The 12,839-nt window shown below is 41.7% G+C and overlaps 1 protein-coding gene across 4 annotated transcripts in view; it reads right to left on the reverse strand.

The window, feature by feature from the left end:
* The window catches only part of rprd2a (regulation of nuclear pre-mRNA domain containing 2a), a 92,208-nt gene extending 80,178 nt beyond the window's left edge, over nt 1–12,030 (reverse strand). For 3 of the 4 annotated variants that reach the window (XR_011882481.1, XM_072238225.1, XM_072238217.1), the window contains exon 1: nt 11,649–11,908. Coding sequence is in view for 3 of the 4 variants with exons in the window: in XM_072238225.1 (XP_072094326.1) it covers nt 11,649–11,820 (172 nt within the window). In the remaining variant the exon portion in view is untranslated. Of the gene's footprint in view, nt 1–11,648 lie in introns of all 4 variants that reach the window. The other variant, XM_072238233.1, reaches the window with a different exon arrangement.
* Between the last annotated feature and the right edge of the window lie 809 nt (nt 12,031–12,839).

Consider the following 12,839-nt stretch of genomic DNA (forward strand, 5'->3'; position numbering starts at 1 on the left):
AATCAGCATACTTTCCACCACAAATCTATGGAAGTTTGCAAGGGTTTTCGATTGCATGCCAAATCTTCACAGACTCCTGAAGAAGTAAAGGTCCTGGCGTGCTTTCTTTGCAATTAATTTTATATGACGAGTCCAGAACAGGTCTTCTGAGATACTGAAACCCAGGAATTTAAAATTACTGACCCTCTATACCTCTGCTCAGGCAAGTTCCAAGTGTCACTTCAACACCGACACTACCAACCAGGAAAAGATGAGTGATAATTAGTTTCAAGTATTTCAATACAGTAAAATTCTAATCCGCTACCTGATTGCCCATCAGGTGCTACTTCCAAATCTTCCTTTTAACTCACCAGTACCCTGCTCCCGTAATACTTACTGGGATCCCATGTCCATGCTCCTATGAAATTCACCAGGACCTCCACAGCCATGCTATCTTTAAACTCACCAGGGTCCTATTTCCCACAATCTTATTAAGCTCACAGTGGCCCTGCTCCTCAAGCGCCTTTTAACACAATGAGGCCATATTTTGTGCATTCTTTTTAAGCTCATGCGGCCTCTTTCCCTTAATCTCATTAGGGCCCCATACCAACTGGAGACACATTCCAGGCTCCCTTTAAACTTCCAGTAGCCTGTTTCCACTGCTCCCTTTCAACTTGCCCAGTTCATTGGAAATCCATTGGAAACTACAGAAAAACGTCTTCAGACTTTGTTAATGCAAATGACTGGTTTCACTGTACACATGATAAATAAATTTGAATCTTTGAAGGAGAGTTCAAAGGACACAGTTAATTGGAGCAACAGCCCATTTAATCCAGAAAATCAGTCGATGTGGCACCAGAGTCCAGAAGGTGCTGGATGAACAAAGGTTTACTTTATAAAAGGATAATATACATAAATTAATTTACTTGCCACCAGAATCTTAGAACACATTGCTAAAATGTATTTGTGGGATATGCTCACAAGAAATATCACACTTCAGATAATGGGCAATGCATATAAATAAAATACAATCTTCCATTTATCCAACAAATACAGAGAGCATTAAGAAGTTTTTCCACCAGGTTAAGAAACACGGTAATTAAAATAACACTGCACAATACATCAACACACTAGCTCTCTCATGTTTTACTGATTTTTAAAGATCCACTTGAAATGGCATTGAGTATCAGGCTAGTGAGACTTCACAAAGTTCCTAGCTTTTACTATTGACTGGTGTAAATGAGGCCTGTAAGTGGGTGCCATGAGCCATCTTAAGAGTAATGAATGGGACTTCAAGACTCCAATAATTTAGACAATAAGACATTGGATCTGAATTAAGCCATAAACCCATCAAGTAACTGATTTATTATCCCTCCCAATTCCATTCTTATGCCACCTACTTGTAATTTTTGACGCCCTGATTAATCAAGAACCTATTAGCCTCCACAGTCATCTGTGGCAATGAATTCCACATATTCATCACCCTCTGCTCTGAATGGTTATCAATGTATCAATAATACATTCATTGCTCTAAAATGGCTCATTGCACCTGACAACAGGTACAGTTTGTAGTGGTGCAGAGAAATGAGGGGGGAAAACAGGACCAAATGAAAATGCTATGTTAAAAGGCAACCATGGACTCAAAAGGCCAAACAACCGCCTTCTGTGATGTAGCAAACATGAAAAAAATATATCGTCATAAAACCCCCTGGTTTACAATGTCCTATAGGGACAAAATCTATCATCCTTTTTAAAAAAGTTGGATTATGTATTCAACTGAATCTTTAGCAATGATGTTGACACCAGTATTTGAAGATGACTAGACACCATCTTTTTAAATCCACTGAGGGATGGCCAATAAATCTTGCTGTCAATGACCAGCTCACTTAGATGAGAAAAAGACTAATCATTTTATGTATTATCATCTATTACATTATCATCACTTCAACATTCTTTTCCTGTCCTGGAAGAAGTGAATTTCGTTGTACACAGCTTCATAGACATTGTCCCCTAATATATCCCCAAGAAAGAATTGTTGAGGTACTAGAACGAGCACCCAATTTTATCCTGATGCTCATCCTATTTAAGCTCTAAGTTAGTAGAAATCTGTTAGTTTCATATTCACTACAGTTATCCATTATTTTATTAAATGGACTATTCATAACTATTGGTCATTATCTGATTTATTGCTTACTTCAAACATTGGAACAGGAGCAAGTCACTCAGCTCCACCGTTCCATCAGATCATGCTCAATTTGACTGCAACTTCAACCCTGTGTTTCCATTTACCCTTGTTAACCTTTCACTTCCTTACATTTCAAGAATCAATGTAAATCGGTCTTAAACCACCTGCTTCTATCACGCTTTTAGGGGAATTCCACACAGCAAAAAACAAATCACCTATTTCTCTGCTTTAATGGATAACCTTTTATTTTTAAAATAGTGACTCCTCTTTCTACAGGAAACATTTTCTCTACATACCCACCAATAAAAGCCCTTCAAGATTGTACAAGTTTCAATCAAGATCCCACTCACGCTTCTGAACAATTCCAAAATGTTTACATCAATTCTTTATGAAATCTAGATTGCATGTAATACTGCAATCTGGTTTCATCAGTACCTCATTTAACCAAAGCACAACCTCACTTCTTTTACATTTAGAATGTGGAGCAATAAATAATACCACCTTGTTAGCTTCAGTAATTTCTTGCTGTTCCTGCATTATATAATTGTTTACAAATCATGTGCTTCAACATCAAGATGCCTCTGCATCTCAGAATTCTTCACTGTTGACATATTTTAAACAACATGCTTCCTTTCGGCAGGAGGAGAAGATGGCGGCGTGACACAGCGCATGCAGCTCTCCAGTGAAATGATATCGTATTTGTAAGTAGGATGCCGTGCACAATTCTGATTTGATGGAGACAGACATGAGAAGCACGGAGGAACATCTGGTGAAACTTCTGAAATGCCCGGTTCGCTGCGACTGCTACTGTGCGATCGAGAATCTCCGGAGGGAAGACCCCAAAATCCTCGGCTTTGCCTGCTGCTGGTGGCCGGGGCTGGAGTCGAAGCACTTGGCAGAGATGGTGCTCGGTGTCAGAGGCTCAAAGTTCTCTGATGACTCAGAGTCCGACTGTGGTCGGGCATGGCAGGGAGCGTATTCTTCCTTCTCCCATCTGCGTGGGTTGTGGGACTTTCGAGAGGCTTTGAACTTTTTTTTACTGTGCCCATGGCCTGTTCTTCATCAAACAGTGTATTGCTTGCATTGTTGTAACTATATGTTATAATTATGTGGTTTTTGTCAGTTTTTCAGTCTTGGTGTGTCCTGTGTTTCTGTGATATCACACCGAAGGAATATTGTATCATTTCTTAATGCATGCATTACTAAATGACAAAAAAAAGAGGACTGCATGTCCTCATAATCTAATCTAATCTTTTGATTTGTCTTGTCAAAAAAGAATTTCCTATTTTCTTACACCATACCCTCTACTTGTAGGATCTGTGCCCACTCAACTATCTGAATTCCTTTACATATTCCTTGTCTTACTTTTCTTTTACTGATGACAAGTGAGCAACCATTACTCTGTTACCTTCATCTGTTATTTATATAAAACTGTAAAACCTGAGGCCCAGCATCAATTCCAATGGCACAGTTTGCCAGCTAGTGAAACGTTTATGCCCATTATGCTCTCATTAAGTAGCTAATTTCATATTCACACCTGCACAATATCTCCTACCACAAGCCTTTTTCTCAAAGATTCAAAGAACATTTATTATTAAAGTATGTATGCAGCATTAAACCCTAAGATTTATCTTCTCCACAACCACAAAACAAAGAAAACCATGGAATCTGCTCAAATAATAGACACCAACCACCCCACGCACAAAAAAAACAAATCACACAAAATGGCAACAAAAAATAAATGAGTGGAAAACAGAATACACAACACAAAATTAAGTGTCCAGATATACTCAGTTCAGCTCAGTGTTTGCTATCTGCAGGCCACCCTGATTCAAAATTGCCCAAAATAGCAACAAAACGAGGAGTGACCACAAACACATCAGAACATGAACTACAAAGTGCAATCCACAAACTTCGATGATTAAACCTTGCCCAATAATCAGGACTCCGGCACCATCCTCCAACAGCACTGAGGGAAAGTGTGTCACACACATACACCTTTCTCCAGCAGTAAGAGGCTAGAAGATGGCGCAGAACATCCAATCCACCTTGATGATTTCATTCTTCCTCAATGCTTTAATCGGCAAGAAATGGAGTTGATTATGGGCTCACGCCCTGTCTCAAGACTTCTCGACCTCTAGGTCGCACACTTCACCTGAAATATCCTCAGAGTCAGGAAAGTGTCTAACCACTCAGTCGGCCAGACAAACACACTACAAAAATGGCGATTATAGACTCCAACAGTCGCAGAACCACATTTGAAAGAAAAAGCTGTAAAAGAAGTAGTTAGGTGAACCATCTGGAGGATGTTGCCCTTAGTCGCGTTGTTCTTCCAGAAAAAGATGGTGCCAGCTATCTTATTTTCTGCAATAACTTTTGATGCTGCACCTTTGGAAAATCCACCAGTTCCCCTTTACCACCAGCACATTATTTCTCTACTCTGATAAATTGGACAATTGGTCATCCCTTAAAACCAAATAGACTTTGCCCGATAACCTGCATATTTTCTTGTGCCTTGCTGTAACCAATTCAGTAATAGCTATTTTTCCCCAATGACAGATATTAAGCTAACTGATCTTTAGTGTCCTGCTTTCTTCATCCATCCTTTTTGAATAAAAACATTACATTTGTTATTTTCAAATAAATACAATGTTAGCTTTTTTTCCCCATAGGGGATATTTATATTTAAAAGCAAAGAGATAATGCTAAGGCTTTATTAGACACTAGTCAGGTTGTACTTGGAATATTGTCAACAGTTTTGGGCCCCATACTCAGAAAGGATGTGTTATCATTGGTGAGAGTCCAGAGGAGGTTCACGAGGATGTTTCTGGGAATGAAGGGGTTAACATACGATGAGTGTTTGGAAGACTTGGGCCTGTACACACTGGAATTTAGAAGAATGTGGGGGGATCTCATTGAAACCTACTGAATGCTGAAAGGACTAGATAGGCTGTATGTGGAGACACTGTTTCCTATGGTGGGGGTATCCAGAACTAGAGGGCACAGCCTCAAAATTGAGGGACAACCTTTTAGAACAGAGGTAAGGAGTTTTTTTTTTTAGCCAGAGAGCAGTGAATCTGTGGAATTTTCTGCCACAGACTGCGGTGGAAGCCAAGTCCATGGGTATATTTATGGCAGAAGTTGATCGTTTCCCGATCAGTCAGGGCATCAAAGGATATGGCAAGAAGGCAGGTGTATGGAGTTGAGTGGGATCTATGATCAGCCATGATGAAATTGGTGCAGCAGACTTGATGGGCTGAGTGGCCTAACTCTGCTCCTATGTCTTATGGTCTTAAATCCAATAGAATTGTCCCCTAATTTCGAGGATGTTGTGAAACTGCAACCTCTGACACAACTAGTTATCAACTTTGAAACATTTGCTTCAAGTGTTAAGCAACCCCAAAGCAGAGTACAAATGCTTGCATAAGTGAAAAGTCATCCTCTCTAGTGACTAAATAGGTAATGAGGGAGCTGATAAGAACATAAGAAATAGGAGCAGGAGTAGGCCATCTGGCCCATTGAGCCTGCCCCACCATTCAATAAGATCATGGCTGATCTGTAAACTCAGGTCCATCTACCTGCCTTATCCCCATAACCTTTAATTCCCTTACTATGTAAAAACTTACCTAACTATATCTTAAATATATTTAGTGAAGCCTCAACTGCTTCCCTGGGCAGAGAATTCCACAGATTCACCACTCTCTTAGAAAAAACTGTTTCTCCTCATCTCTGTCCTAAATCTTCTCCCCTGAATCTTGAAGCAATGTCCCCTAGCTCTAGTCTCACCTACCCATGGAAACAACTTTCCTACTTCTATCTTATCTAGCCCTTTCAAAATTTTGATTGTTTCTATAAGATCCCCTCTCATTCTTCTGAATTCCAGAGAGTATAGTCCCAGGCGACTCAATCTCTCGTCATGGGGTAACCCTTTCATCTCTGGAATCAACCTGGTGAACCTCCTCTGCACTGCCTCCAAAGCCAATATATCCTTCCTCAAGTATGGAGACCAGAACTGCACACAGTACTCCAGGTGCGGCCTCACCAGTGACCTATATAGTTGCATCATGACCTCCCTGCTCTTGAATTCAATCCTTCTAGCAATGGCCAACATTCCGTTTGCCTTAATAACCTGTTGTACCTGCAAGTCAACATTTTGCAATTCATGCACAAGCACTCCCAAGACCCTCTGCACAACAGCATGCTGCAATCTTTCACCAATAATAATCTGCTCTTCTATTATTCCTTCCAAATTGGATGATCTCGCATTTACCAACATTGTACTCCATCTGCCAGACCTTGGCCCACTCACTTAACCTAACTATATCCCTCTGCAGACTCTCCACATCCTCTGTACAATTTGCTTTTCCACTCAGTTTAGTGTCATCAGCAAATTTTGCTACGCTACACTCAGTTCCCTCTTCCAAATCATCAATGTAAATGATCAACTGAAATGATAGCATTCCAGGTTCAATTCCCAAACTGCACAAAATGAGCTAATCTCAACAGTACTATTCAACCTCAGGGCAAACCTGACATTCAATCTAGGATCATCCTGTCCCACAGTTGTAACTTCAGACTTGGGTCCCAAAGAAAAAAAAAATACAAATTTTTAAAAATTAATTAGAATGCTACTATTCTACACGCACAAACTGACCTTTATATTATATAGATGGAAAAACAACAGAATCCAATTCAAAGTTGAAAGCAGAATATTTCCCATTTAGCAGGTACAGGAGCCTTGGGCCCTACATCACTGGGTTCCTACAACTAGACTCCTGAACTGGCTCCTCACCTCAACTATGAACTGGTTCCACAACCTACAGACTCACTTTGAAGAATTCTATAACTCATTCTCAGTATTATTTTTTTTAATTTGCGAAGTCTGTCTTCTTCTGCACATTGGTTGTCTGTCAGTCTTCGATTATGCAAAATGTTTCATAAATTCTATAGTATTTCTTTATTTTCCTATAAATGCCTGCAAGAAAATGAATCTCTAAGTATCATATCGTAACTTTATACGTAACTTTAATAAGTTGACTTTGACTTTCACTATAGTTTCTTTTTGCCATTTAAGCATTGCTTTAAATTCCCTGTAATTATTCACATCACAATTTAAAATAAAAAGCAGTCTTTCCACAAAGAGCAAAGCACAACACACTTCAGTTTCAAACAGGAGACTGTAAATGGAAATAGACAAGGGGATGAATAGCTTCACACTGAACTTCTCAGAAACAATAATACAATGCAAAGTGCACCAATTTTGACACCATGAGGTATAGAAAAATGATTATTTCCACATATTAGCTTTGCAGAAACAAGAAAAGAAAATTAAGAACACAGAAGTAAAAAGAATAGTCATCCTGTTGAAGGGTCTCAGCCCAAAATATTGACATTTCATCATTTCCATCAATGCTGCCTGACCTGCTGAGTTCCTCCATCATTGTGTGTGTGTTGCTCTGAATTTCCAGTATCTGCATAATTTCCTGTTTTGGATGAGCTCATTGAAATAGAGCCTTCTGAATATTTTCTGCACCCTTTCTACATTAATCAGATTCTTGCATTCCCCCTAGCATAATTTTGTGTTATATGTCAGATACTCAAAAGTGAAAAGCAGAAAAACACTGAAAGTATTAGTACATCAGGCATGAGAAACTGAGCTAACATTAACTATTTCACTCTCTGTAGTGATAACACTTTCGATATGAATCAATATTATTTATGCATTACAAAATCTGAAAGCAGCTAAAAACCATATTCTGAAAGCACAAGAGCCTGCAGGTGCTGAAAACTAGAGCAAAACGGTAGTCTAGATGAAGTGTCTTGACCTGAAACATCAACTTTCAGGTTGCGATTGGAATGATGTTGAGGAACTTCAGCCTTTGGGGCAATTCCTCTACGCCGTTTGACCTGAACACAATCGTTTGACAGCTAAATACTGAAGTTCCAAAACTCTGACAGGGCTAGACAAATGGATCTGGGGTAGACATTTCCCCCATGGCTGGGATGTCAAGAACGAACAGCTGGAGTCTCGGGTTACAAGGCAAGAGATTTAGCATTGAAATGAGCAGATTTTTTTTCACTTGGGAATAGTGAACTTGTGGAATTTGCCACCACAGTGAGCTGTAGAGGCCAAGTAGTTGAACATACGTTTAAAAAAAGTGGCATAAAGGAGAATGGGGAGAGAGCAGAAATACAGTATCGGAATTAAAGAGTGCTCACGATAACGCTAAAGCATAGAGCAAAATTCATGCTCTTCTCTTCAATGTTTCTATGTTTATATACAAATGCAAGCAAGAAATTCTGAGTACATTCCAAAATCATATACTGCAACAAAATTCCCACTATCATAGTAGCAGAAAATATTATTTCAAATCCATCCATTCGGTGCCAATGTGCATTTTGCAGGACCTTTACAACTGTTGTATCTTGAAAAATCTCTAAGATGTACACCAAAGCAAAACCTAGAAGCTTATTATTTTCAAGTGGGTAGTGGCTCCATATGTCACTACTACAGGGCATGACAACCTTGCCTTACACAAGTCCCGGGCTCAGCTGGCTTTGGCTGACTGTACCCGGTATGGGCCCCTGTGCAGGGTTACGGATCCCACTACCTTGTGGGTATCTTTGGGAGAAAAGAAGGCTAAGGAGTAAACCCTACACAAATCCGGAGTGGAGCCCCTAAGGCAGTTGGATGACGTATTACGTCAACTCCTGGCAGCTCCTGCAGCCAAGCTGATGCCAAATGTACTGCTTCACATTCCTTTGGACTACATCCGCGAGGCCGAGAAGGGGATCTTGATGTCTGGGCAGCCCAGGATCTGCGTATTTATCGCCCAGGTCTGCACCCCAGAACAGGCACATCCATTCTCTACTTAGACAGACGGAGCCATGAGATTATTTTCAAAACACACAAAACTGATCAGGACTATATCTACAAAGATGTTTTATACAAGCCATGGAGTTGTAAAAGTCCAACTGATTTTGGATTTTACCTCTGATTTCAGCACTAAAGATAGTTAACAATCATTAAGCACACAAGACAAATATGTGTCATCTTTAACTTTATGCCTTTTGGAAATCAGTTCATCTTTTACCCGCTGAGCTATTCACAGTAACAGAAATTTTGACCAGGGGTGCCCAAACTTTTGCATGCTACTGTATATTTGAACATGAAAAATATAACAAATGACATGCCAACAGGATTTTTATTCATAAGCACCAATTGCTCCCATCTATCATCACCATTAGCAGAGGAGTCCTTCATCTTCAGCTATTTTGCACAACATACTTGACAGAAGTTCTTAATTCAACTGGTTATTTTGCACAAATCAAGTGGCCATATCTCAGAGGATTAAAGCCATGACAATACTCCATATTTATTCTATTTTCCCTCAATGTGTACACAACTCAAGAGTCAATTCACACATTGACATTTCACCATCTGCAAAGCAACCTGGCAGATCAAAACAAAATGCTTCTTTTTGTTCTTATATTCCCTATAGTCATTAGATGTAGAAACCAGTTTCCAACAGAACACATCACCCTAACTAACATTCATACCGGTCGACAAGTGGAACATTGACTCATCCTCGCATAATACCATGGAATAACTTTAAATTTGTCCTAGATTAGTAGCACATCATAGTAGAACAACAAAGCAAGATTGTTGAATCTAGCTACATTAATGCCCGGGTAAAACATGCAGATATTTCTAATGGCTGATACCTGTAGAAAGCTGACTCAAAACCCATCACACTAAAGCAGTAAACATTTTCAATGTGAAATTCAAGACAACAGCTTATCCATAGCAATTATTTACAGAAATCTAACTTGCTTGCTTCCTTTTTCCAATATTTAAGGCTCTATTTCAGTGAGCTAGTCCAAAACACAAGAGATTCTGCTGATGCTAGAATTCCAAAGCAACACATACGAAATACTGGAGGAAGATAGGTCAGGCAGCATCAATGGAAATAAATAAACTGTCAATGTTTCAGGCCAGGCACCATAGGAGTGATGATAGGCAGGTGAGAGAAGACAAAATATCTTTGTTCTGTCTGCCTGCCGCAACAGACAGGATTTCCCAGTGACCACCTATTTTGATTCTACTTCCCATTCTATGTTCTATGGCCTCCTCTGCTGCCTTAATGAGGACATTCTCAGGTTGGAGGAGCAAGATCTCATATGTTGTTTACTTAGCCTCCAGCATGATGGAATGAACATCGATTTCTCCAACTTCTGGTAATGTCTAGCCCCCCCCCCCGTCTCTTTTACCATTCCAGCTCCCCTCTTACCACTTCTCTTCACTTGCCTATCAACTCCATCTCCTGCCGCCAACTCGTTCTATCAGATTGTTTCTTCTTCAGCCCTTTAACTATTCCACCCATCACCTCCCAGCTCTTACTTCTTCTCCCCCCCAACCTGATTTCACCCATCACTGCTAGCTTGCCCTCCCCCAACCTTTTTATTCTGGCATCTTCCCCCCTTCCTTTCCAGTCCTGATGAAGGGTCTCAGCCCAAAATATTGACTGTGTTACCTCTCCATAGATGCCTTCTGACCTGCTGAGTTCTTCCAACATTTTGTGTGTGATAAATGGCTGGTCAAGCTTGTACCTTTTGAAATTATTCTCCAGTATCCTCCTTAATGTGAGATTTTTGCCACTGCTAACATAGTGATACTAAACATCAGCACCTTTGATAAATCATTGCTGTCAATAACTTTTCTATTCAGCATGAATCCATCAATTATCAGCTCCCCTTCCCTTACCAAAGCAGTAATTACATTTTAAAAAGATCTCATAGGTAACCCAAAATTATGAAAGAGAGTGATGTAAAGGCATTTAACATTTAACTGGAAATTGGGGCTATGGGTATGCCTAAGCCCAGCAACACAGCTACACAAAGCTCTGCTACAAATATACCCCACTTGCAAACAATGCATAGCAATATGGTGTCAAAATTATTGCTTTTAAATATTCCCTGTACTATTTATAATTGACTACTAAGTAAGGCAAGAAGATGGGGCAGCGGTTTAAGTTAGAGAAAGTGTTGTTTAGCTAAAACGAGCCAATAATAACTAGAGAATCACAGCCACTTGAAATTTTCTTGCCAACTGTCAATCTGATTGGAAAGACCAGAGGAACAAAGAAAACATCTATATAATCGAAGGAGCGAGACATTCTCAATAACTTAGGAAGCAATTGTGTAGGGAACCTTGCTGTCAGACCTGTTGATTCTATTGACCATTTTCTGTTTTACATCTGATGTCCAGTCCAGTATCTGCACAGTTCTTTTGGTGGGTGCAAATAACCGCACCAATGTGACAGATGCTCGCCGACAGCGTGAGAGAACTTTCACGCTATATAAAACGATAAATCCTCAGACAGATATGTCTACACAGCCCTATATCCAAACCCACACAATGCTGCGTGCCCTGGCCCGGCCCTCCCCTCCCCCCAGTCACGTCCAGGCGCCAGGCTGCGCTCACCTTTCCTCATGCACTTCATCCAATGCCTGACGATGGAGGTGTAGTGCTTCTTGTTGTCGAGGATCCAGGCGGACAGGCCCTGGATACTGTCCATCGTGTTGGTCACCGTCAGCAGCTTCTTCTCCAGCGTCGCCTCTAGAGCGGCCCAAGCGGCCGACCCGGCCGCCGCCATCTTGGTCCCCCTCCCCCCCGCTGCGCGTCCCCTGCGGTGGGGTGGTGAGGGGGAAAGCAAGGCGCAGGCACGGAGAGAGGGGGAGTAGCGGGGTCGCCGACCGACAGCACGCGAACGCGCACAAGCACGCCCCCACCGCCGGCTGTCTCGTCTGCACCCAGATGAGGGGGTGGAGAAGGGGAGCGCGCACGTAATCTCCGCTCGCCTCTCCTAACACGAACGTAGGAGATGAGGATGAAGCGCGCACGCAAAAAACGCTGCCCCCTCCCCTCCAAAATAAATGCGTCACGTGAGGGGGAAGGCGGTTGATGGGCGCGCACGAAATCTACGCCTGTCCTTTCCCCTAATACGTAACGTAGCTATCACGCACGCAACGATGCAGAGCCTCTGACTAAGACTTCTGTGTACTGCGGGCACTCGATGGGAAACTTCGTCTTATCATCAATAGGATCAAGGAGATGATTTGGAGGGGGTAAAAAAGAACGAGAATGTGGCCCGGTGGATTACATTCGCCTCACGCACACAGAAGTATTCGTAGGGGGAGGGCAGTCAGAAAGACCGTTAGATGGTGCGCCTGCGCAGTCCCCTTTGCAGTGGCCAGCACGCATGCGCAGTAATTCCCCCCCCCCGCACACACGCGGAGCGAGCGGGCAACCGACTGCGGTTCGCGCGCCAAACGCACGTCGTGAGGGCGGGCAGCGGTGACGTCACGGCGAGGGCGAATAGCCGCGCTCTGCTTGCCGCTGTAGGTAAAGCTGTCGCCCCTCGGCCAGTGGCGGCGCTGAGGTGGACCTGCAGAAATAAACTGAAATTTGACATACAAATTGCAGCTGCTTTCTCTGTACAGTATAGTTTTGAATACAGCTTGTTTCTCCAGCTGAGCTAGTGAAACAGTGCCCCCCAATTACCATAGCACCCACGCAGCAATAAAGTTATAACCTCTGTGCTGGTCTAAGGCCAGATCCACTCTGCACTAAAGCTTATTTGTTCATTGTCAATGTCTTGCCTCAGATCAGTTA

This window comes from Mobula birostris, chromosome 2 (genome assembly GCF_030028105.1).
Source record: "Mobula birostris isolate sMobBir1 chromosome 2, sMobBir1.hap1, whole genome shotgun sequence".
Lineage (NCBI taxonomy): Eukaryota > Metazoa > Chordata > Chondrichthyes > Myliobatiformes > Myliobatidae > Mobula > Mobula birostris.